At 38.9% G+C, this 23,042-nt stretch overlaps 1 protein-coding gene across 1 annotated transcript in view; it reads left to right on the top strand.

Moving 5' to 3' along the window:
• MYO1E (myosin IE) overlaps window positions 1–23,042 on the top strand; it is a 139,380-nt gene that overhangs the window by 62,599 nt on the left and 53,739 nt on the right. Inside the window, exons 4-11 of the mRNA XM_018564241.1 lie at window positions 4,558–4,652; window positions 7,688–7,775; window positions 8,447–8,536; window positions 9,819–9,950; window positions 15,638–15,772; window positions 16,396–16,528; window positions 22,441–22,637; window positions 22,945–23,025. Of these exons, the coding sequence (XP_018419743.1) occupies window positions 4,558–4,652; window positions 7,688–7,775; window positions 8,447–8,536; window positions 9,819–9,950; window positions 15,638–15,772; window positions 16,396–16,528; window positions 22,441–22,637; window positions 22,945–23,025 (951 nt within the window). The remainder of the gene's footprint in view (window positions 1–4,557; window positions 4,653–7,687; window positions 7,776–8,446; window positions 8,537–9,818; window positions 9,951–15,637; window positions 15,773–16,395; window positions 16,529–22,440; window positions 22,638–22,944; window positions 23,026–23,042) is intronic.

Below are 23,042 nucleotides of genomic sequence, written 5' to 3'. Positions count from 1 at the left end.
TATATATGTATATGTATGTGTGTATATATATATATATATTTATATATAATTTGTGGCACGTTAAGGCCATACCCAGCCATCTTTTTTTTTTCTATTGTACAGTATTGCAGCACTGGGAGTGGCTCATATATCATGGTTTTGATATTCCTTTTAACAGTCTTTTGGGTTTATGACAGCAGTGTAATTTTATATTGTGTTACAATGCAGGATATTTAGGAGTGAAGGCACAATTATATTGTAAATAGTATATACACAAAACACCTACTACGAAATGAAGAAACTGTACGCCAACTCATAATTTCTAACTCAAAAAATACCTTCTATAGCACAATCATATTGACTGTTTAGGCAGCAACACCTTAATACCATTTCTTTCTTTTGTTTGTCTAGCTGCAGAAGGTTTGGTTATATATTATGGAGTTATATATTTAAGGCACTGATTTAGTGTAGCTTTCTGTATTACAGCAATGGCAGCCTCTATATTTTTCCTGACCTGTTTCCTTTGACTACAGCGTACCCACTAAAAGCTGAATACTTGTTGACTTTTTGCCATAACTATACCCCACTTTTCTTCGCTATTAAAATGGTAGTAAACATAAAGTTTCTTCATATAGAATGGGTCATTAATATGTGCTGGTGCATGTAAAATGTTTGGAGCTTATTAGAACTGAAGATATGGGAGATAAAGGAACGATTGTGAGTAGGAATATTTTGGGCAGGACATGTACTGGGCATCCTAATCAGCCTGTACAGGAATGCTAGCATTTTCTTGTTATAAACCTCCCTTATCTTGAGATGGCTGCTAAAGGATGTTAACTCCAACATTGTGTGGAATGTAATACTGGAAAGCAAGGCAGTGAAATCTTGACAGGTGGGAGAGCCCTCATGGTTTAGTAATGTATGGTTTGACTTAAAGTTTTATTTCCACTTTTGCAGCCATATTGGGATAACATCTACTTTTTATATTTGTTTTATGTTTCCATTCCCACAGCATAACTTAAAAATGTAAGCAGCATTTTTCCTTCAAAATCCTACCTAGCCACCTCTTATGTAATGTTAAAGGAGAACTATGAGGTGAGTGAAAATCACTCACCCTCATAGTTCGATTTGACGTGTGACAATGAAACTGTCACACTTCGGCTCAATAGATCGGGAAGTGAGCGAACACATACCGTCGCTCGCTCACTTCTCGATCAATTCCCTGCAGAGAGCAGTGACTGTCAGTCAGTGACTGTCAGCGCTGACTGGAGGAACAGACGGGGGAGGGTACAGCTGGCTCTGCCTCTAGATAGGCAGAGCCCGCTGTCACTCCCGCAGCTGAGCGGATCTCGACAGCATTGTCGTGATCTGTCCTGGCTGCGGCGGTCTCAGTATACCGCGAGCTGTAGCTCGCGATATACTGAGCTTTGGGTCACGGGAGGACGCTAGTATACGTCCTCCCGTGACCCTCAAGAGAACTATGGGGAAAAACACTTACCCCATAGTTCTCCTTTTAAGGAGGTGGTTGTGCGAAGTTATTTTATCTAGTTAGTTTATCTAATTAACCCTGTCTGTACTGTGCTGACAGAATTCATTATCAGTTGTAGACTAGATTTGAACACTGTTTCTCCTAACAAAGGGTTAAAGCCTTAGAGGAAATGTGTATTACTTAGAGGAAGCTTAGTCTGACACTACAGTTTCACTCTCACACTGCTCAGAGTAGCCTGAAATCTGCACAAAGGCCTTCACCAAAAAAACAGCTAAAAGGTAAGAAATATATTTTTACAAATTATTTTTCGGTATGCTGTGTGAATAGTAACTTATAACGAGCATAGTGGAGTTTTCTCAAAATTGACTGCAAAAGTAGAAGTATGCTTTAGACTTGGCCTTTCACTGTGCAAATTTCGCTCAGTAGGTGGCCCTGTCTGCACCCTTCCATCTGGCATCCTTCAATCAGAAAATTGAAGGAGCCGGTCAGAAAATTTTTGTTTGGACGGTGACAGCAACCAATACAATAGACCAGCAGGAGATTCGTATTTGTCGGAACCGTAATGTCAACAAGAAGAAAATGATAACAGATTCCTCCATCCATGCTGTTTAGCATTGAATGAGACAATATAACAGTTTATGGTCAGATTCACATCTCTCAGGGTTGCAAGTGACCATAAAAGAATTCAGTGCCAAGTTCAGCACTTGTGGAAAATATGTCTTGTCGCCATGCAGAAAATGGAAAGGTCACTCCTGATGCACAGGGAAGTCCAGTCCTAGGTCCGTTCAAAGGATATCGGGATGGTAGGATGAACCCGGTAGCAGCGGGAAAAAAAGGTGGTAGGATTTGCAGAGGCACCACTAGGGTGATGCCAGCATGCCCACACAAACTCTCACCACTGATTGCATTAGAAGAGCAGTAAGTAATTGTTCCAGATCCCTATTCTTCCTTACTACCTTTTTAGTTACCTAATTAATGTTTATTCATTGTGTGGACCTCCTAAGAATATGTGAAGGTGTCCCCAAACTTATCTTCCAGTATTTCTAATCAGTATTACACACTTCCTTTGTCATTCCAAACGTGTGCTTTCTATATATAAAACATTGTTTTGAATTGGGACTGTTGACACCAACACTTCATTGTGTCTGTTGCAATAAAATTATGCAGGTATTCATTTTATCACAATGCAGCACGTTACCACTCACTGCAGCGCATGCCTGACTATCTGGGTGTGATAGTGAGGGCTGCTGCAGATGGGCCTGGGGTGGGGTTGGAGGCAGGCCTGGGCAAGGTTTGGTGGGACAACTGGTGGAGAGTAAGGTTTTTGCCTGGCTAGTAGGTCTAGACTTGAAATTTTAAGCCTTTTTTACACTATATGTAAGGAAATGGCAGATTAAAAATGTGTCATTGGCGTTTTAATAAATACTGCTTTATTAAGAATACTACTTTTGTCCAGTTCTTCCTAATACATTACTGTTCCCACAAGTATGCATTCAATCCATCGACTGGCCCCTCTACAACGGCTACCACTTCGGGCTTTTTTCCATTGACACCGAAGGCTTTTAAAACCGTTTTTGTTTTTTTTCTGCTGAAGTGGAACTTTAACTTTTGTTTTCTCTGTTATTAATTAGTTTTGGTGGCATGGTCAGGTTTTCACTGCTTTTGTCTCCTGTCAGATGTTTATCTTCAGTTTCTGTCTTGGTGCTATCTATCATCATGAAAGACAGAAGGTAAATGTCCCAAAGATGAAAGCTGGCCAAAGACCACTCGATAAAGAAAAACAATTCCACATTTTCAGTATTGCTTGCAATTATTCAGCTAGATAATAGTTTTAATGCCATTTCTTTTGTGTCTTAATTTTTTTATTGAATGTAGAAACTTTCTTTAAAAAAACATTTAGTTTTTCTCAGAGATATTTTCTCTATAACTAGATTTTGGTTAAAATCGCTGATATTCACATTCTTCAGGACACCTGACTGTTCTTTTGGCATCCCAGTCTTTACGTGGAAACACCAGGACCCCCTTGGTATTCTCAACCATAAATACAGATTGCGACACAGCGACCATATAATGCTAAGGAAGAGACAGCAGGTGGTCCTTCCTTATTCTCCTCTACCACTGATAGCAACAGGTTAAATTGCCTCAATTATACGCAATCTGCAGGCACCTCTCCCCCTTTAGAATGCATGGATACCAAGAGAAAATTAGGGTTTAATGAGGTGTCATAGCCATTGCACAAGTAAAATAAAAAAACATTTATTTTGCATGCTCCTACATAAATTAGATACATTATTTCATCAAAAGCATAGGTTCCCCCATACTGTCCTTGATACGCCACCAAAAAATGTCCAGAAATCCCTTGGGATCAATACCTGATACGCAAGTCAGCCAGAAAGACCACAATCTGGGACTATCGCCTATTTCCCAAGGACTAATTTGGACATGTATAAATTTGTTACTTTTTGTATTTCTGTATATTTTCTGGCAGCGTATCAAGGACAATATGGGGGAACCTATGTTTATGATGAAACCATTTTTTACGTAATGTGTGAGTATGCAAAATCCTTTTTTTTATTTTACTTGTGCAATGGCTATGACCCCTCATGAAACCCCAATTTCTCTTTCTCCTCTACCACTGACTACTCTCTATCTTATCTTTCTGTGTGCCCCAACCCCTTAGTCTTAGTCTTGTGCAAGGACAAAAGAGAGTATACATCTGCAAAAACCTCCATAGTCAACCAGCCACTTACTCCTATTAAAACGTATGTAAGCTCTAGAAGAACACAGTGATGAGACATCCCCTTATGCAGTGGGAAACAACTGTACCTCTATAACTCCTCATGCCTCTAATCACCAGGCAAAACTCCCCATGGGTTTTCTTCAATGGTACTTTCACATTGTAAATTTTATTTGGTTTTCTAATGTCTCCTACTATATTGAGTTTATTACCCTCCAAAACCCAATTACAAAATTCTGTAGTGGAGAATTTCTTCTTTTTTTTCCCTTTTCACTGTACACCGTTGATAACTGTTGTATATGAAAACTACTGATAAAGAATATAAAGAAATCACTTTATTATTTTGTTCTAGGCTCAATATGAGAATCCTCCACATATCTATGCATTGGCTGACAATATGTACAGAAACATGATGATCGACAGAGAAAACCAATGTGTCATTATAAGGTATGGTGTATGGCTTCCGGTGTGCTAATTCTGCAGTCTTCCATTGTTAGTCTATCGACTACTATTTTGAGTAGGGATTAACAATTGATGTTAGAACTGTAGCGCTAAGAATCTTCATGTATAGAAGTTCAAAGCAATCCATCACAAATTTGTTTTCACTGACCTGTAAGCTATGAAAAGCTAAAAGTTTATTGTAATAGGTAATTGCACTTGCGTTTGCAATTTATATTATGTAAAGTTGCATCCTAATGGGAAATGATTGAATTTAGACTAAACTTGCAATATATTGTCTTTAATTATGAACAATGTTGTTTGTATTGTGAGCAATAGGGGTTTAGTCGTTTCCCGTATTTAAGGTATTGATGTGTCTATAACTATAGGCAATACATGTCTCCATGTAATACCTGCAGCATTAACAATTTTACAACAGAAATTGGACTCTATAGGGCCCATCAAATATATAAACAGGATCTTTCATCAAATGGAAACTTGTTCAGGTTAAAAAAAATTCAGTTAATGAGCTCTTGATTCCTCATAGAGTAAGCATATTGCTGCAGGTTGTTGTGTATGTACACGTGTAATGTACCCCCTCTATTTTTCTTGGTGATCATTGTCAGAAAGTGATGTTAAATCCAAAAAAATTTAGTTCTCATCCGTGCAAGAGATGAGGAAAAATCCTCAAATTAGAACCCCTTTTCCTGTGACAACTATCCAAGAAGGAATTTTTGTTCACTTTGGAGACATTGCCTCTTATTTCCTGTTGCATCTACAGGACAGGAAGTGGAAGAAAATCCGCCTAGCATAATATAAGCATTAAAAAAATAACGTAACAGTGGTTGTAAATCCCAGTTCCAGGCACAGCTGTTTTAATCTTTATTTCCCACATAAAACCTGTCAATTATGTACTTTAGGAACTCTCTACACTCCCCTGAGAGCTCCTAGTATATACAGCTGTTTATACAATTCCTGCTTCCCACTGCATCGGAACACCACTTCCAGTGTTGTAGTCTCTCACCTCACTCTGCTGTGCCATTCACAAGGCGCTGCACAAACATCATCATTGTTTTGTACTTTGTACAAGGGACAGCAGAGTGAGGAGGAGGAGGGGATGGTGGAGACACACTACCTGAACTGGTGTCTATTGTACACCTCTTCCAGGTCTCCACTATACATATCAGATCCTGAAGTGCTAATCAAATTACAGCGTTTGTGAGTGTTTTTTTGTCTGGAGTGGGGCATAACCCTTCTCAAATCTAAAGTGTAGATAGATAGATAGAAGAACCCTCCGCACCCCTCACAGCATTCCCGGCCTATGCAAAAATGTTGCTCTCTGTGATGACCACGAATGACGCCGTGCAGATACCGAGTACAGAGTAGAGACAAGGATCACCAGCACTCAGCAATATCTTTCATTATGTCCATTTAATTGGACAAAGCGTCAAGATAACCTGGTCACATCTTTTTCGCCCTGAGGAAGGGGCCCTGTGTGGCCCCGAAACTTTAGCATTTGTTAATGTGACGCTTTTTCCAATTAAATTGACATATTGAAAGATATTGCTGAGTGCTAGTGATCCTTGTCTCTACTTCTGAAAAGACTACTAAAAAAGTTTTGTCTTTACATATACTTTAAGGGTCTACATGGGTACAGCTGCATCTATTTATGCTCACTCTAGTACCAATATATGAATCATTCTGTAATTAAGTGTGTCAGTCATTTACGAACAGAAACTAAAAACAAGCTCAGTCATGAAGGGGTTAAAGAATAACACTTGAACACAAAGTAGAACTGTGTTCCTCAACTCCAGTCCATAGTGACCACCTACAATAGACATTTTCCAGGATTCTACAGAGTCACTGAGGAAATAAAGTCTGTGCTTCTTTTGGTCTGCTACTGGTTTACACAGAGTTGCTTCTATCTGGAAGTCTGAAAAGCATGCACTGTTGAGGACTAGAGTTCAGAAACCAGAAACGCAATACAAAGGTTTAACCAACTAAGCTCCAACAGGCAAATCTCATGAACTTTTGTTAAAACAAGCTAATAATGCTGTGTAAAGTATAACTGTACCTTTTGTAAAGGATAGCTGTGCTAACCCCCCTTACCCACAGTTTTTTTTCTTTATAAAATAGATGTTTTTCTTGGCCTTTAAAATGAATCCTCGGTGGCCAGGATGTGAATATGTTTTTCTTCATTTTTCTCCATCCACAGAGCTTTCAGCAATTCTATTTTCCTAGCATTGCTAATATGTGTGAGTGCCACAAACTTTGAAGCACTTCCTATTCAAACGTTTGGTGTCCCGCATGTTGAGGTCAGCTAAATGATTCATGGCATGATCATTGGAACCAAATGATAGTGTCACATCCTGGCACTGTTTTTGTCTGTAATGCTTATAAGAAGCCCAAATCTCAGCAAGATTGTAGTGATCTGTTTTTAGCACAGGTTCAACCGCAGTGATGTTGTGATTACCAGTGCAGAACTCAGGCTGCTTCTATTTATAAGTGAAATTAAGACACCTGGATGGCTTTGAAGTCGAAGCCCACATGGGTATTCACATGGAACAAAAGCTCTGGTTGCTATGATTGCCACAAGAAGACCTTTTATCTAGTAAACAGAAGAGGATTGATAAGTAGGGCAAAATAATTATATGTATTCAACCAGCAGTGTCATGCCTCTATCAATGGCTATTAACCTTAAATTGTAGAGCATTTCTATGCAATTTGAGAGGTAAATTGAATGGAATGAATTTGCCAGAAGAACATGTGGGTACTTTGAAGATGGACCTACTTGTGAAATAGGATTTCAAGGTAGGCCATGTTGGTATTTTTTTCTGTTTTCATTAGAAAATGAATAAAATATAAATACGTGGTTTTCTTTTGAACTCCGAACCAATTGAGAAATGCTGGGATTAACTTAAGTTTCCAAATAGGATTTTTTTTTTTTTTTTTCAAATGGGAAGTATAGAGTAGACGTTAAGAATGATTGCAGTTTCCAGATCAGTCGGTAATATATTATGATTTTCTTTTATATTCTTTCTTAGTGGTGAAAGTGGAGCTGGGAAGACCGTAGCAGCCAAATATATAATGGGGTACATCTCGAAAGTGTCAGGAGGTGGTCCTAAAGTACAGGTGAAGAAACTGTTCTTTTCTGATAATTGAGGGCAATGCCACAAGTATTCTAATTCAATTTCTCATAACCCTTTCAGTGTCCTATATTACTTGCCATTTTAAAGTAGATGCAATGTGTAAGAATATTACCCATGTTACAATATAAAGTAAGAGCCTGACCCCTACCCTCTGCACATTTTTTTTTTTTATTTCAGTGCCAAGTTGGTAAGACTACCAAAACTTCACTCTCTGTTAGTCAAATCAACAGACTGTAACTTCCTGATCCTAGATGGCCACAAAGCTTTGTTTGCTTGTTCCTTGGTGCTTAGTTATATCCTTACTCCTCTGTTTCTAGTGGGTTAGTGTAGTAGTAATAATATAACACCATTTAATCCTTAGAATGTATGTTACTTTAAAGAAATTTAACATAACCTAACCTTTACTCACTAGCTTCTAGTGTCCATTTATATTCCAGCATTACTTTGTATTCCACTACTGCAGCTTGTCCACAGACAGTAACCCTTGTCTGTGCAATTGACTTGCATAGATGTAGTGGACACACATGTATGTATATGGGCAGGATACCATGTCCTTGTGCATGTAAAATAAATTCTATGTTTGTTTGAGTTGGTACATACCTAATGTCGCTGTGTAAGTATGATAATGGTTGTACATGTTCTTTTTTTTTGTAGCATGTCAAGGATATAATACTGCAGTCAAACCCTCTATTGGAGGCCTTTGGTAACGCAAAGACAGTAAGGAACAACAACTCCAGCCGATTTGTAAGCCTCAGTCTTTTTTTAAATAATATTTTGTTATGAAAATTATGTAGCTGTATTTTGTCTACTGAGACAAGAATTTTATATCGATAATAAAAATAGTAAAAATAATTGATGGACTAAATGGGAACAGAGCTTTTCTTATGCATATGAATAGATAGTAATACCTGTAAAAAATAAAAAATAAACCTTTAAGTGCCCAACGCTAATGTGCATGTTTTTGGCACGTCAACCAACATTGCTTTGAAAACGTCCATTACTTTTCATTGGGTCCTTAAGATGTCAACGGGCCAAAATATTTAGCTGTCACATTTCATTTTTTTACAACACACTGTAAGACAACGCATGTGTTCTTTAAAAAATGAGTAAGAAAAGACAGGTGTGCCTGTTTTTTTTTTCTCCGTGTATGTGCATGAGTGTGGCATTGAAAATGAATGATTAAGTGTGTACACAGTACATTGTATTACTGCATGTACTCCGCGTTAGCATGTGATAACAATGTGCACGCAAAAGTATGAGGGGACACTCATGCAAACCTTCTGTAGTGTGCCATATGAGCTATTAATTAGAGACTGAGGGGTTGATAAACTGAAGGCAGATAAGCAGTTCACTTTACAATGTCATTTGCAAATTGTAGGGAAAGTTTCCCTCAGCTTTGTGAATATGGTAAAATTTCACTTTTCAAATACCCAATCGTGCAAGGAAAAAAAAAAATTGTATTTCTGCTTGGACATGATTGGGTGAGGAAGAGAAAGTCAGCAGAGAGTAATTTCATTAACATAGGTAAGATGAAACTTCCCCTACAAAGTGCAAATTTTCTTTGAAAAATGAACAGCCTATTTGCCTTCAGTTAATCAACCCCTGGGTGTCTAAAAGGAAATAACTACTGCTGCTTTCTCTGTTTAGAAAACCCAAAATGCTCTAGGAAGTCTGTGTCAAATATTCACCTTGTATAAATGAAATTTATAAAACAAAGATTGTGTGGTAATTACAGTATATAGAACATGAAAGCATCAGTTTAAAAACATATGAACATTAACTGAAATATAATTTTTTCAATAAAATTGACCCCCAAAAAGTTTCCCTTTAAGTCAGACTTACACTGATACAAACATCGTTATATACACATCTCTATTTACTATATTGCAGTGTCAGATCATTCTGGAAGAAGTTTGATAGTTATTGTAATTACAGCTTGGAAATGGATTTGTGTCCTGTATATGTTTAGGGGATTGTTAAAAGAATCTAGTATAACATGATTGTTCCACGTTTTCATGTTGAATAGGGAAAGTATTTTGAGATTCAGTTCAGCCTGGGGGGAGAACCAGATGGAGGAAAAATCTCAAACTTTTTACTGGAAAAATCTCGGGTGGTGATGAGAAATCCAGGCGAGAGAAGCTTTCACATTTTCTATCAGGTATTACTATTATCTTATCTTTAAAAGGTGCACATGTATTCCACAGTACTGCAGCTTAAAGCCACATAAGATTTAAGTGTTAAGCTTTCCGTTTTAACAAACGTTATATAATGTGTATCTGCCAAAAGTTCTGGCATGCTCCCAGACAGTTTAGTTTTTTCATTTGAATTTGCCCCAGTTGGATTAGAACATCTATTTGTTCCAAGAGATTATTGACTTTGAGGCCTCTACATCTGAGGCTTCTACTTTGGTCAGTAGGAATGTCTGGGTGTTAATGTCATCTAAACATTATTAAATGTTTTCAGCATACTCACAGGTCAGCAGATGTTACTGTTGCTCCAGTCTTTCAGCAGCTAGTGCTTGGCAGAAGGTACAGTGAAACAATGCAAACTAATTATTCTACTGTTAGATCAACAACTTCTACATATGACAAGTATGTCTTGGTTATCTAATCCGCTTGTTTTCCTGAGAGCATAACTGTTTGAGTACTAGATATTAAAACGTAAGCAGGAATTTATCATCCCACATATGGAAACCGAATATGAACTAATTACTTAAATTATGAATGAATAGCGCCAACTTCCATAGTACTGTATAGAAAAGAAAATGGTAGACCAAAAAGTGAATCGCTGTACTGTGTATAAAAGTGCTGAAAATAATGTGTATCTGTGTGCTGACTTTCAGTATTCACATGCCATTTCTACCACCATGTGGGCCTCCTATTAATAAAAGGTCAAATGCACATTTAAAAAAAAATCCTCACAGGATACAACAGTGCCTGGCATATCTGGAAGATATTCACAAATTGGCCTCATGGGATATATTGGTGCCCAGTAGACATATATAAAGACTGAAAAGAAAAGCAGGAAGGAAGAAGAGCGCCCCATATGAGGTAAACGTTTTACCCAAATGAAAAGCGGGATAAAATTGCACTTGCTTAGAAGAAGAAAACCAGGCACACCCCTCCAGCAGCTGCATTTGATAGAAGAGATTAGTGTGGTGACTTCCCAAATATAGTTCAATGCTTTTTGTTATTTGCAACTTTTGGCTCAGTTTAATATTACAGATGAGTTAATATTTTTTAACGTTTTATATCATATTTTCTTATAAAAATGTTTGATATACCAGCCTACATTTTGCTTAGGTAGGGGATTATTTTTCCACATGAAAGGGACATTTGACTTTTGAAAGCCTTATTTTGTCATGAAATCGCTGTTTTATCTCAAACAGTTATTTTATCACTATTTTGACACTAAACTTAGGAGTTAAATCTTAAGAATACATTCAAGTACCTTACTATTAACAAACGTGTACCTTATTTGTGTATCACTCGGCTGTAGATCCTGAAATCATCTATGAATTGGTGCTGACACTGTCCTTCCTTCTGGAGGGTGGCTACTTTTGTTCCCCATGGTCACTGTGTGTGTGTGTGTTGTAAAGTAGCCACCGCTCACAACTCACTCCTGTAATGGACTACAATCTCATGTTTAGTTTACTAATTTATATTGAGATTATATTCTATCACGGGAGTGAGCTTGAAGTGGTGGCTACTCTACAACACATACAGAGACCATGGGGAACAAAAGTAGCCACCCTCTTAAAGGAAGGACAGCATCAGCACCAATTCAGAGATGATTTGAGGATCTACAGCTGAGTGATACACAAAAAAGATTTTTTTGTTAATGGTTAAGGTATTGAATGCATTTTTAAGACTTTACTCCTGAGTTAAGAGTCACTTTAAGCAGCTCTTTTCCCTCCTCTAGTCTAATAAAAACCTAATGGTAACTCACAGGTACCACCTGCCTAAAGCTACCTGTATTTTAAGGATGGCTAAGGCAGGGGTGGACAAATTAATATAGAATTCAGGAGCAAACTTGTCTAATCCAGGAGCCAGCAGGATTTTTTTAGGAACCAGCTCCACTGTTGTCAACTAAAGAAAACCTCAGAAATTAGGCGGCAGCTATAATTTTTAAGGCGCATTGGCTACCTGGTGTCACACTGTCCTGGTATCCGTGGCAGATTTTCCCTCTTGTCTAGTTTCCATGTCAGATTTTCACTTCTGTCCTAGGTGCCTGGCTGTCACAGGCCTGCAGCCAAACTTCTCGCTCCCTTCCTTTTGTAGGTTCAGCTCACTTGTTGCTCAGGGTTCAAGCCTGTGTTCTTTAGGGGTTTTCCTTGCAGTTTATGGAGATATGTCATAATTCCTTGTTCCCTTGGATTCCTTGCTTATCCCTGTGGATTCCCTGCTTGGCTTTTTCCCTCCTTGCTGTTCCCTATGTCCCTGCTTACTCCCAGACCCTTGTTATTCCCTGTGGTATTGCTGTGCGTTCACATGTGAGGTGTGAGTGGCCATACTTGTTTGTCCACTGATTGCTATCCGCTTGTGTGAGCCCTTTCTTCACTCGTGTGTCTGCTTTCCCTATTTGCACTGCTCTCTCTGAGTCCCCTGTGCTGTACTCCTTGTTGTAGTAGTTCCTACCCTTTGCCCCTGTTTCTGCATTGTCCTTGCGAGTACCTTCCCTGTGTCTTGCACTGTGCCTTCTTTGTGGGTATCTCCCTGTTTGCCTATCCTCACTCCCTGGAAGTCATCTCCTGCCTTCCTTGGGCCCTCCTCGTGTATTTCTTCAGTTTACTTCTCTGTACACACAGTGTGCTTCTGCTTTTCAGCGATGTAACTTTTGTATATTGCATGTTCCTTTGTTACGCTCATTCCTTGTGCCCTGTATCTCAGTGTAGCACATTACTTGTAACAGTCTGTGTAGCTTGACTCTGCGTATGGATGTCTCCTGCATGCACTCCCCAGTGCATTCTCAATTCCTGTAATATGCACTTTCCCGGCATTCCATTTCCCAGCGTGTCCTTCACTAAGTCTTTCATTTTTGACCCGATGCAGCTTTCCTGCATCTCTTGGGCACTGTCTCTTGTCCTACTTGCCACTAGTCCTGTGTCCTAGTGCTGTACTGTCCTGGACCCCTGCGTTTCCCATTGCACTTCTGTCAGCTGTGTCTGCATGGGGGTGTTGGAGGACCTCAACCTGGGAGCTACCCTGCCGCACAACATCCTCAACATCCTCACCATCAGAGGCTCTGGAGAAGACCAGGCTCTCTTTAGACTCTGTGCCTCTGGCACACCCACGTTTATTGTGCAGTCACTCTGTTCCCGGTCCCCTGTGTTTAGAATACCGGTACCCTTTTACTCCCCAAGACCTGTGCTCCTAGCCTGTTCCCTGTTCTGGAGAGCTCCACAAAACTCACTATCCCTAATGCCCCAGTTCCCTGATCATGACACCTGGCTCCTGAAATTTGTCCAGTCCTAGGCTAAGGCATGCATTAATCTATGTGAAATAATGTTTATTGTCAAAATAGATTACAAATACCACCTGCAGCAAATACACCACTAACACCGCAGGATAAGGATCCCTTTTTAAAAAAAAAAAGTGACAGTATAATGAGCTTTGACATTTATAGTCGCATGGCTAATCAAAAGATCCTCATCCTGGTTTTATCTTTGTGATTTGCCTAACATATGTGTGGTAAATTAATCTGCTCCATGTGCTAAAGGTAGAGGACTGAAAAATCAATTTTCCATTATAAACATGAGCAAGTAATGCACAGTAATGAAAATACCTCATGTGTTATGCTTTTGTGAAGTGAGCTTTTTGTCAGGGGGCTGGAAATGCCACGAGAGGTACAGGGGGTAGAATCAGCATGTGGAATCTATTAGTCAGCACACTTTTATATTATTTGCTGCACTTCATGGATTTTATGTATCGCTGTTTTGGACTTTTTATTATAATTGCACTGCTCAACTTTTTACATTGTATTCAAATGTTCAATGCAGCTGCTTGATTACTTTTTATTTTACACTATGTATTACTACGCACCTGTTGGACTGAGCTCAGAGGTTCTTGGAGTCGAGCTACAGTATATGGAAATTAAATTAACATATGAGCAGCTTTTAAGTTGATGTGAAATAGGGTCTCTTCTTTCCAGTTAGCTAGTCTCAACATCATTGCAGGGGACTTGACAACACAACCAGTATCCGTATGGCTTTTGTGTGTGTGTGTGTGTGTGTGTGTGTGTGTCTGGGTAGAATGAAAAAAAAATTAAAAACTGCAGTACTTGCAAATTTCCCCATGTTTTGCCTTGCAACACTGCAAGTACAGAAACATACCCGTTAATCCTGCAAAAATCCTTAGAGCTCCTAAATTCCTGTTTAAGCTGACAGCACAGTGACTCTGTTGCAGGGAAAACCCAACAGTTTTCTAATCCTTGACAAGTTCTCTTCTGTTGAACTAAAGAGAACCTCTCACCTATGCTGTGGAGAAGAGGAGCGGTGTTCTGTAGTCCAGGAGGGGAGAAGTAAGGCAGGGCTAACTACATAGCTTGGGATTCAGTGTAGCAGAGGAAATCTTGTCAGTTCACTACAGAAAGTTAGTAGCTCACCAGATTTCTGGCAGATCCTCAGTGTTTTGTACATAAAGAAAAATATGTGTGTGTCTGTGTGTGTGTATTGCAGAGGTGTATTGCATTTGTTTGTTCTATTTTGCATAGACATACGTTTTAGGTCAGATTATTTTACTAACCATAGCCAATCTTTAGCATTTGTTTTAGGCCTGGTTCACACTGAGCGTTTTGTAGCGCTTTTACTACACTAAAAAAATCCTATATTTCTATTGCCCTGTTCGCGTCTGAGCATTTTGTCACAATAAGCAAACTGCCTGTCGCTGGGAAAAAAATACATGAGCTTTTTTTTTTGGCATATTACAGCTTGTTCTAGCTCCATAGACTGAATAGGAAACGCTTAAAAACGCACGTTTTCTGTGGTTTTTTGCACACGTTTTATGCACGTTTGCTCATTAACATCAATGAGCTTCAATCTCCTCACAAAAACACACGACTGAAATTATGTGCATAAAACGCACGTGAAAACGTGCAAAAAGCGCACAAAAACTTGCAGCAAAAACGCTGTCGTCTTGGTGTGTACCCAGCCTTAAAGGAGAACTATGATGTGAGTGATTTCCACTCAACCTCATAGTTAGAGCCGACATGTGACAATGAAACTGTCGCACGCCAGCTCTATAGATTGGGAAGTGAACGAACACATATCGTCGCTCGCTCACTTTTCAATTATCTCCATGCAGAGAGCGTAGACTGTCGGTCACCACTCCCCGCAGGGATTCCCTTACCCCAGGTTACCCCATAGTTCTCTTTTAAGGAGTAAGAGTAAGGGCTTTTTAACACTGGATACATTGTCATGCATTTTTCTACATTTTCCACGAAGGCAAAATGTATGAACAAGTGGAGGTCCTTTGTTTTCAATAAGACCTGATGACACAAGGCTGCCTTGCAGTGCATTGGTAAAATCACTATATACTACATTTTGCGTGTGTTGACCTGTGTTTTGAAAATTCAAGTCTATACAGCTCTTAGAATAATGTAATGCAGCACAAAGTGTCTAAACTCCATGCTGTTTCACATAGTGTGAATGAGTGCTGATAAACTGTTAACATCTGGATTTTGTCCTTTCGTGCTGTACAATGCTATTCGGCCTCATTCACACAACAGAAATGTGCATCCACACACAGGAATCCGCTGGACCCTTGCCGCAGCTGGCACATTTTTGCATTGTGAATGAGCATTTGTGAAATTGTTTTCTCTTTGATGTATTTTTCTGTTTTTTGCCAGTTGATTGAAGGTGCCTCTAAAGAGCAAAAGAATGACCTTGGCATCACAACCCTAGATTACTACTGTTATCTAAGCCAGTCTGGATCTTACAAAGTGGATGACATCAATGACAAGAGAGACTTTCAGGAAACTATGGTACTTCATATATGTGTATTGTCTGTGTACTGAAGGCATTTTCAGCAGCCTTTTAATGTATTTATTATTCACATGGTTTAAGAGCAATTATAATTTGTGCTAATGACTAGATATCTGTGACCAAGTGGCTTTTGATTGTGAAATGAGGATTCCAAACTTTTTTTTTTTTTACATATAAATATGAAGAAACGTTTTTGAAGGGGTATTTTTTTGCATACTATTATTTTTGAATGGCTGTATCTTTGTAAATGATACCAATATATCCGTTTATGATCTTTCATTGTAAAGATTTATAAACTTTCTACAATTTGCAGTGTTTTCTTATTTATCCATTCATTGATTTTAATTGTTGCCTGTAGCTTTAACAGCTAAAAATGACTGATCAAAGGTTCCTGCACAAGGCCCAGTTTGTACACTATAGAAGTATGTCAATGCTGTCATTGATAAAATATCAGGAGGATAGTTTACCGCCTTCTTGTAAGACAGTGCAATACGTAGATATACATACCCATGCATCATGGTTTATTTTCCATCGTAGGAAATGCAGATAAATTCAGTATCCAAAAATATTTCTGTAATGGTTACTTGGAGACTAAATCAATTCTCTGTTCTTTACTTCTTAGCATGCCATGAATGTGATTGGTATATTTGCAGAAGAGCAAGCTATGGTGCTGCAGATTGTAGCTGGAGTTCTACACCTGGGCAATATTAGCTTCAAGGAAAAAGGCAACTATGCAGCGGTGGAGAGTGAAGAGTGTAGGTATTTTATTTTTAAATCTATCAGCAGCTCTATCATCTGTGGTGGCCTACAGCTTGCTTAGTTTTGGACTAAAGGGACAGGATACTCAAGTAATGATTGGGAGTAACAGTGTTTAATTTTTGTGTGTGTTGAAAACGGTGCTAAAATTCCTGACTGAGCTGATGATTGCTACACCATCTCAATGCCAACAGGAAACACTTCAAAACTGATTGTTGGGAAAGGATTCTACCATCTGTTTTACTGATACAAAAACAGAGGACTGGTATTATATTATGTTCCCATACCAATAAAGAAATTAGATATTGGTAAAATCATGTAAACATTTTTCAAATCTTGGTGAAACCTAATATTACTGAGATACTTGTGAGAAAATGTCTTCGTGCCATAACTACCTGGGTTCCCCTTGGCAATCCTATTGGTGTTGAAGTCAAATAATCGGTAATTCCTGTAATAGATGGCATTGTTAAATTGAACATGCGCCCAGACTATGCACATTAAATTGAGCATCAGCAAAAGCACTTTCAAAAAGTCCCCATTCATCTCTGTAGCTATAGTAATCTGCCTTCTAATGTAAACAAACAGGTGTTTCTAAGCTGTTAGAAACAGATTGTAAAATCTGACTTTGAGAATGTATTACTTCACAAAACAAACAGCTAGAGAGGTGCGTGATGGTTTCTTGTTCATCCTCCTGCTGCAGTAGAGATAAACAGGCATGCTTTAACAAATCACAATCAAACGCCTCCAAGTCTGTCTGCACATCAGCCAAAGTATGTCCTACGTGCATGGCTGGCCATCCACAACCTACATTTTTCTGAGCACTATAAAAGCTCTTACATATTTACACTGAGAGCAGTACAAAGCATCTGAGAGCTTTTACTCTGTTGCCACAATCTAAATAAAGGGTTACAGCACCTTGCAGTAAGTGCAGCAATCCTTCAAGTGTGCTGTGAAACAAGCATGCTTTACTGTTCCAAGCATGTTAAGCACTTGGGAAAGAAAAAAGAAAATCCTTAGCAGCAACATCGTGTTTGCACATTCCACTCCCCCCTGAAGTATTTGGCCTGGTCTGTTTGAAATTAAATTATAATGCCAGATATTAAGATTTTTTTTTTTGCACAGACAAAGAACCTTTTACAGGTGTAAATGAAGGAAAGGTAATTTTGTTGTAATTTGTGTATTTTGCTACTATTTGCAGCATATGCTGTAAGGTATTGATGTGCTCATACCCTTTCTGTAAAAGCTGCTTACCATTTACAAAGTTGTATTATATCTGGAGGAAATCTCCTCTGTAATTTATAAATGGTAGCTTTTATGGGGAAAAAAAGCTGCACTGTATTTGTATTCACTGTTTTCAATTAATAGCACATGTTTGATATGGCATTATGCATGGGTTATCAACCAAAAATCGAATACATATGCAATATGGATAAAACTGTGTGTAATATTGTCTGAAATGTAAGACCCTGATTTATTTATTTATAGTAAGTTAGGAAACCCCCATTAATATATACAAAATTACTTTTTGTGTGTGCCAGGATATTGTTTGGTCTTTCTATAGAAGCCTTGATGTCCATATGTGTAGCAGATATTCAAGTCGTATCTAATAAATCTTATCTGAAATTTCAAAGACGCGGAAGAATTAAGATAGTCGGTTTTATACTTTAGTGTTCATACTTCTACTTCCCCATTTAAAGGGTCATTAAATCAAAACCAGAAGTTTCTTCACATAGAGCAACTGTAAGTCACATTAAGAAATGTAAACGTGGAAGTGCTGTAACTTGATCAAACTTCTGATTATTTTACATTTACTTTCCCACAACTACTGATATTATATCTCAAGTTCTGAAATGTCCCTGGAAATGTTTGAGATCTCTATATGGAGTGCAAGTGGAGGGGGTCATTGTTTCAAAGTCATTGTAGGGCCTTCTGGCTTTCAAACTTCAGTTTTAGAAGTAATCCCCAGACTTAGAACATGGCAATTTTAAATCCGTACCCACCACTGCAGCACCCTGTTTAATAGGTATAATTTAGAGGTTCCTAAATGTTCTGCTTACATTAACATATGTTGGTGAAGCACTGAATCAGAGTTTTTAAATGTACAGCTTGTCCTATTTGAAAAAAGTGGCTGCTCTCAAACATTCAATGGGTCCAGAGGGCCCAATGGTCTGATTTGCCAGCAGTAAGTCTAGCAGAGTGAAGAGAGCATTGAATGTATGATTAAAAGTTCAGATTATTTTAATTTGCCATGAGAGTAACATGGATAGCTAATGCATTTTAGGATCTTAACCAAATTCTCTTTTATCATGGTTACAAGTAACATTTAAAACTTTAATCAGAATTGTGCAGATGGTAAGATCAAAAGATAATATAATTGTGGTACAGTGTAAAACGTAATGTAGAATTTATATAAATGGTTTCTTATAAGGGTATTAGAAGTTAATTGGTGGTTTATATAACTCTAAATCAGTATCTACTACTGCAGAACATTACTTTCTAGGTATAGTTTAGAGTTGCTTGACTGTTGTATACATCAGTTACCCCCCTAATTTTATTGCTACCTTTTATAAATGATGCCTCACTAGCAGTTGCATGTTCAACTATGGATATTAATATATTGCCTTGATAACTGTATTTTTGTTTTCATTCCATCTTGGTAAAGGAAGTGCTTTGTATACAAAAAAAGTGATAGTGACATGCAGTGTTCTGCTTGTATCTTTTTTTTCTTTTTTTTGTGTGACCTTTGTCATTTAGTCAATGAGATTAGCGATCAGGGATATCATGTTTGTAATGGAATGATTTACAGGAAGTGTATATGAATTGTATCCGCTTGGATTCACTAGCGGTTCGTTTTCTAGCTTTCCATTATCATCTACCCATTAATAATGAACTAAAACCAAATATAGTCTTTTAAAATGTGATGTCTCACTTATATATATATATATAAAAAAAAGAAGGCAATTACAGGGTTGTTGTCCATTTACTAATAATAAAGGCCCGTGGAAGTCATGCCTCTACCATCCTACATCGGAAATTGACCCATTTATTGTTTGTAAATGCAATAACACGTGGCTACTAATCCTAAATCTGCTTTCAGTGGTCAAACCGATTAAAAAGGGATCTATAAAGGTAGTATGTTTATAGACTTTTCTGAAATAGAGTCCCTAAATTTCTAAATTTATTTATCTAAAATGACACTTAGGGGTTGATTTACTAACCTTATAAACACGCCACGAACAAGTATACACCTCTGTAGTGTGTTCCCTCCCAGCATGATCTATTGGTGGAATCTAGACACCTTTGTAGTGTGTACACACCCAGCAGGTGTGTTGTGCAAAGCCCTGCATGAATTGCAAGGTGATGTTGTGTAAATTAGCTCTACGTTGTGTTGCTTGCGTTGATGAATGCAGGAATGTAAATGCATGAGCTAACCATTTTTGTCTAAACTGTGAAGCAGCATTATATATGCATCATGTGCATGATTTTTCCATATATGGCATTAGTGGAAATATGCTTTTAGAGACTTGCATGCCGCTATTAGAGCGGCATGTAGCCGATGGCGCATGCTACATGACGCGCACGTACGTAAATACATAAAGACGCGGCATAACAGCGTGAAAATGTGACACGTTGCTCGTGTTAGGTTGATAAATACGTTTTGCTGTGTAAAAATGCACACGCACCTGGTGCGTGCGTGTGTTTAGGTTAGTAAATCACCCCCTTAGTCTTGTAGCCACAGACACATTTCAGTAAGATACAGTATGTGTTTTGCCATAACAATCTTTATTCTCAATGGTAAATATATGGACACAACAATCATCATAGCTTGGTGAAATGTACCTCACATTTTTCCTTACCAGCTATCCTTACTGTACTTCATTGTGTTGTTACTACAATAGTAGTAATGTGGCCTGCAGATATATACAGACAATGTTGGTATAGTCTGTTATTAATTGAGAAGAAAGGGCCAGGGGAAGTAAAGTACATTTTGTGATTTGGGCATCTATTTGGCAAATGAGGTTTAATGTTGATAAATGTAAAGTTCTGCACTTGGGGACTAAACCTGAATGCGTCATATACTTCTGCAGTCTGCAGGGTCTCATGGGGGCTGTGCAGGATTTGTAATGGGCTCTGCCCACCATGGGGGCTGCAGAGCCCACACAGATCCTGCAAAGCCCCCATGAGACCCTGATGTCTGCCAGATATCAGAGGGGCTGTGCAGGATCTGTGGTGGGCGTTGCAGGAGGCAGAGCACCCTACGGATCCTGCAAAGCTCCCCACATATCCTGCAGAGACCCCCTGAGACCCTGCAGTCTGCCGGATCTCAGGGCGCGCTGTGCAGGATCTGTAGTGGGCTTTGCAGGATCTGTGGGGGGTGTGCAGGCTGCAAAGCCCCCCACAGATCCTGCACAGCCCCCCTGACATCTGGCAAAGCCCCCCACAGAGACCCTGCAGTCCGCCAGATCTCAGGAGGGCTGTGTAGGATATGTGGGGGGCTTTGCAGGATCTCTGGGGGGTTTTGCAGGCTGCACAGCCCCCCTGAGATGTGGCACAGCCTCCCACAGATCCTGCAGAGACCCCGCAGTCTGCCGGATCTCAGGGGGGCTGTGCAGGATCTGTGGGGGGTTTTGCAGGCTGCAAAGCCCTTGCAAAGCCCACCAAAAGGTATTGCACAGCCCACCTGTGACTCTTTGGTGGGCTGTGCATAATCTATGGTGGGCCCTGCCAGCACAGTGCTCCTACCTTACACGGGAAGCCCAGCCTTCACTGCTGCCTCGGCGCCCAATCTTCTCAGCTTCGCCGCTCGACTGGACCCTTGGCGACGCCTTTCTCCATCGCGGTCTCGGCGTTTGCCTCAGTCTTCACAGGTCTCTTCCATCTCCCCCTGTCTCCGCCCCCTGTCTCATGGTGAAAGGATTCTTCACAGTTAGAGCTGTAAAAATGTGGAATAGACTCCCCCAGGAGCTAGTTCTAGCTAGCTTGGTTAATTGTTTTAAAAAAACATCTGGATGTATTCTTAAATGCACAGAATATTACTGGATATTGAGTTATTGTAGATATATTGGGCATCAGAGATTGTTGATCCAGGGAATATCCGATTTGCCTTATGGGCTCAGGAAGGAATTTTTTCCCCTGTTGGAGCAAATTGAACCATGCTTTATAGGGGGGGGGGTTGTTTTCCTCTGGATCAACATTGGGTAATTGTGGGCACAGTGTTCTGTTTTTTGTTTTTTTTTCTCCGTATCTCTATAGGTTGAACTCGATGGACTTTTTTCAACCTGACTAACTATGTAACTATGTAATTTTACTGTTCTTATATTGTTTCCATTATTTAAAAAAATATTTTGGTCTTTACCGTCTTGTTAGAAGAACTGTATCTGAAGCTCCTTAAACAAAAAAGTATGATGCAGAAGAAATGTGTCATCCGGCTTGTATAGAAAACTTTTAGAGCTGTGCAATGTAGTTTTAAAAAAAGCTGCAATTAATATGGGTGGCCTCCAGTCATATGGTATAAATCCCTCTTTCTTTAGCTCTACAGCTGTAACAAATGTGTCCCTTTTAAAATACACATTTGATTTAGCAAACTTCTCCCACTATCATTCTCATAAACACACAGATGATAGAGTTCCACTCTATTTATTCTACTATGAAGGAGACAATACAATTTGGCTACATTTGCACTAGAATGCAACACCTGATGTTGTCTGAAAGCCTGTTGCCACCCAGGGAAAATGACTTCCCAGTAATTTTCTAGTTTCATAACCGTTGACAAGTCGCAGGTTCTTGTTACAGGACCTGTGTGCATATTTATTCCCCTTTTGTATATTGTGTCTGTGAACTCCACATGGATGGTTACACAGAAATGACCTGAATATTTGTCCTGTATTGTAAAGGTCTCTTTCGTTTACAGTTTTAGCATTCCCTACATTCCTCCTGGGGATAAATGAAAGTCGCTTAAAGGAGAAGTTGACAAGCAGACAGATGGACAGCAAGTGGGGCGGCAAGTCCGAGTCAATCAATGTGACTCTGAATGTGGAACAGGCCTGCTATACCAGAGATGCTCTGGCCAAAGCACTTCATTCTCGAGTCTTCGATTACTTAGTGGATGTAAGTCCTGCCTCAGGAGTGGTGTTATGGCGATATCAACTCGTTTATTTACCTATTTGTTGTATAATATAGTAATCATCATGGTAATCTTTAATATACTATTTTATATTTTATTGCAGTATGTAAATCTAGTTTATTAGCATTTCGATGCCCACTAAAATTTGAATTCAGGTGTACCTCTTTATAAAAATCTCAGTAGATGTTCCCCCAACCCCCTTTAAGTAGTTTATCCAGAGAAAATAGGTATTAACACTTGAGTTTCTGTTTTCATTATTTCATTACATTAAACATTTTCTTTTTTTTTTAGTCAATCAACAAAGCCATAAAGAAGGATCACGAAGAATACAATATTGGTGTTCTTGACATTTATGGCTTTGAGATTTTTCAGGTAAGTTACAGTTTTGA

The sequence above is a fragment of the Nanorana parkeri genome, unplaced genomic scaffold (genome assembly GCF_000935625.1).
Source record: "Nanorana parkeri isolate BGI_ZX_2015 unplaced genomic scaffold, ASM93562v1 scaffold739, whole genome shotgun sequence".
NCBI classification, from domain to species: Eukaryota; Metazoa; Chordata; class Amphibia; order Anura; family Dicroglossidae; genus Nanorana; species Nanorana parkeri.
This window is presented reverse-complemented; position numbering and strand designations above follow the sequence as displayed.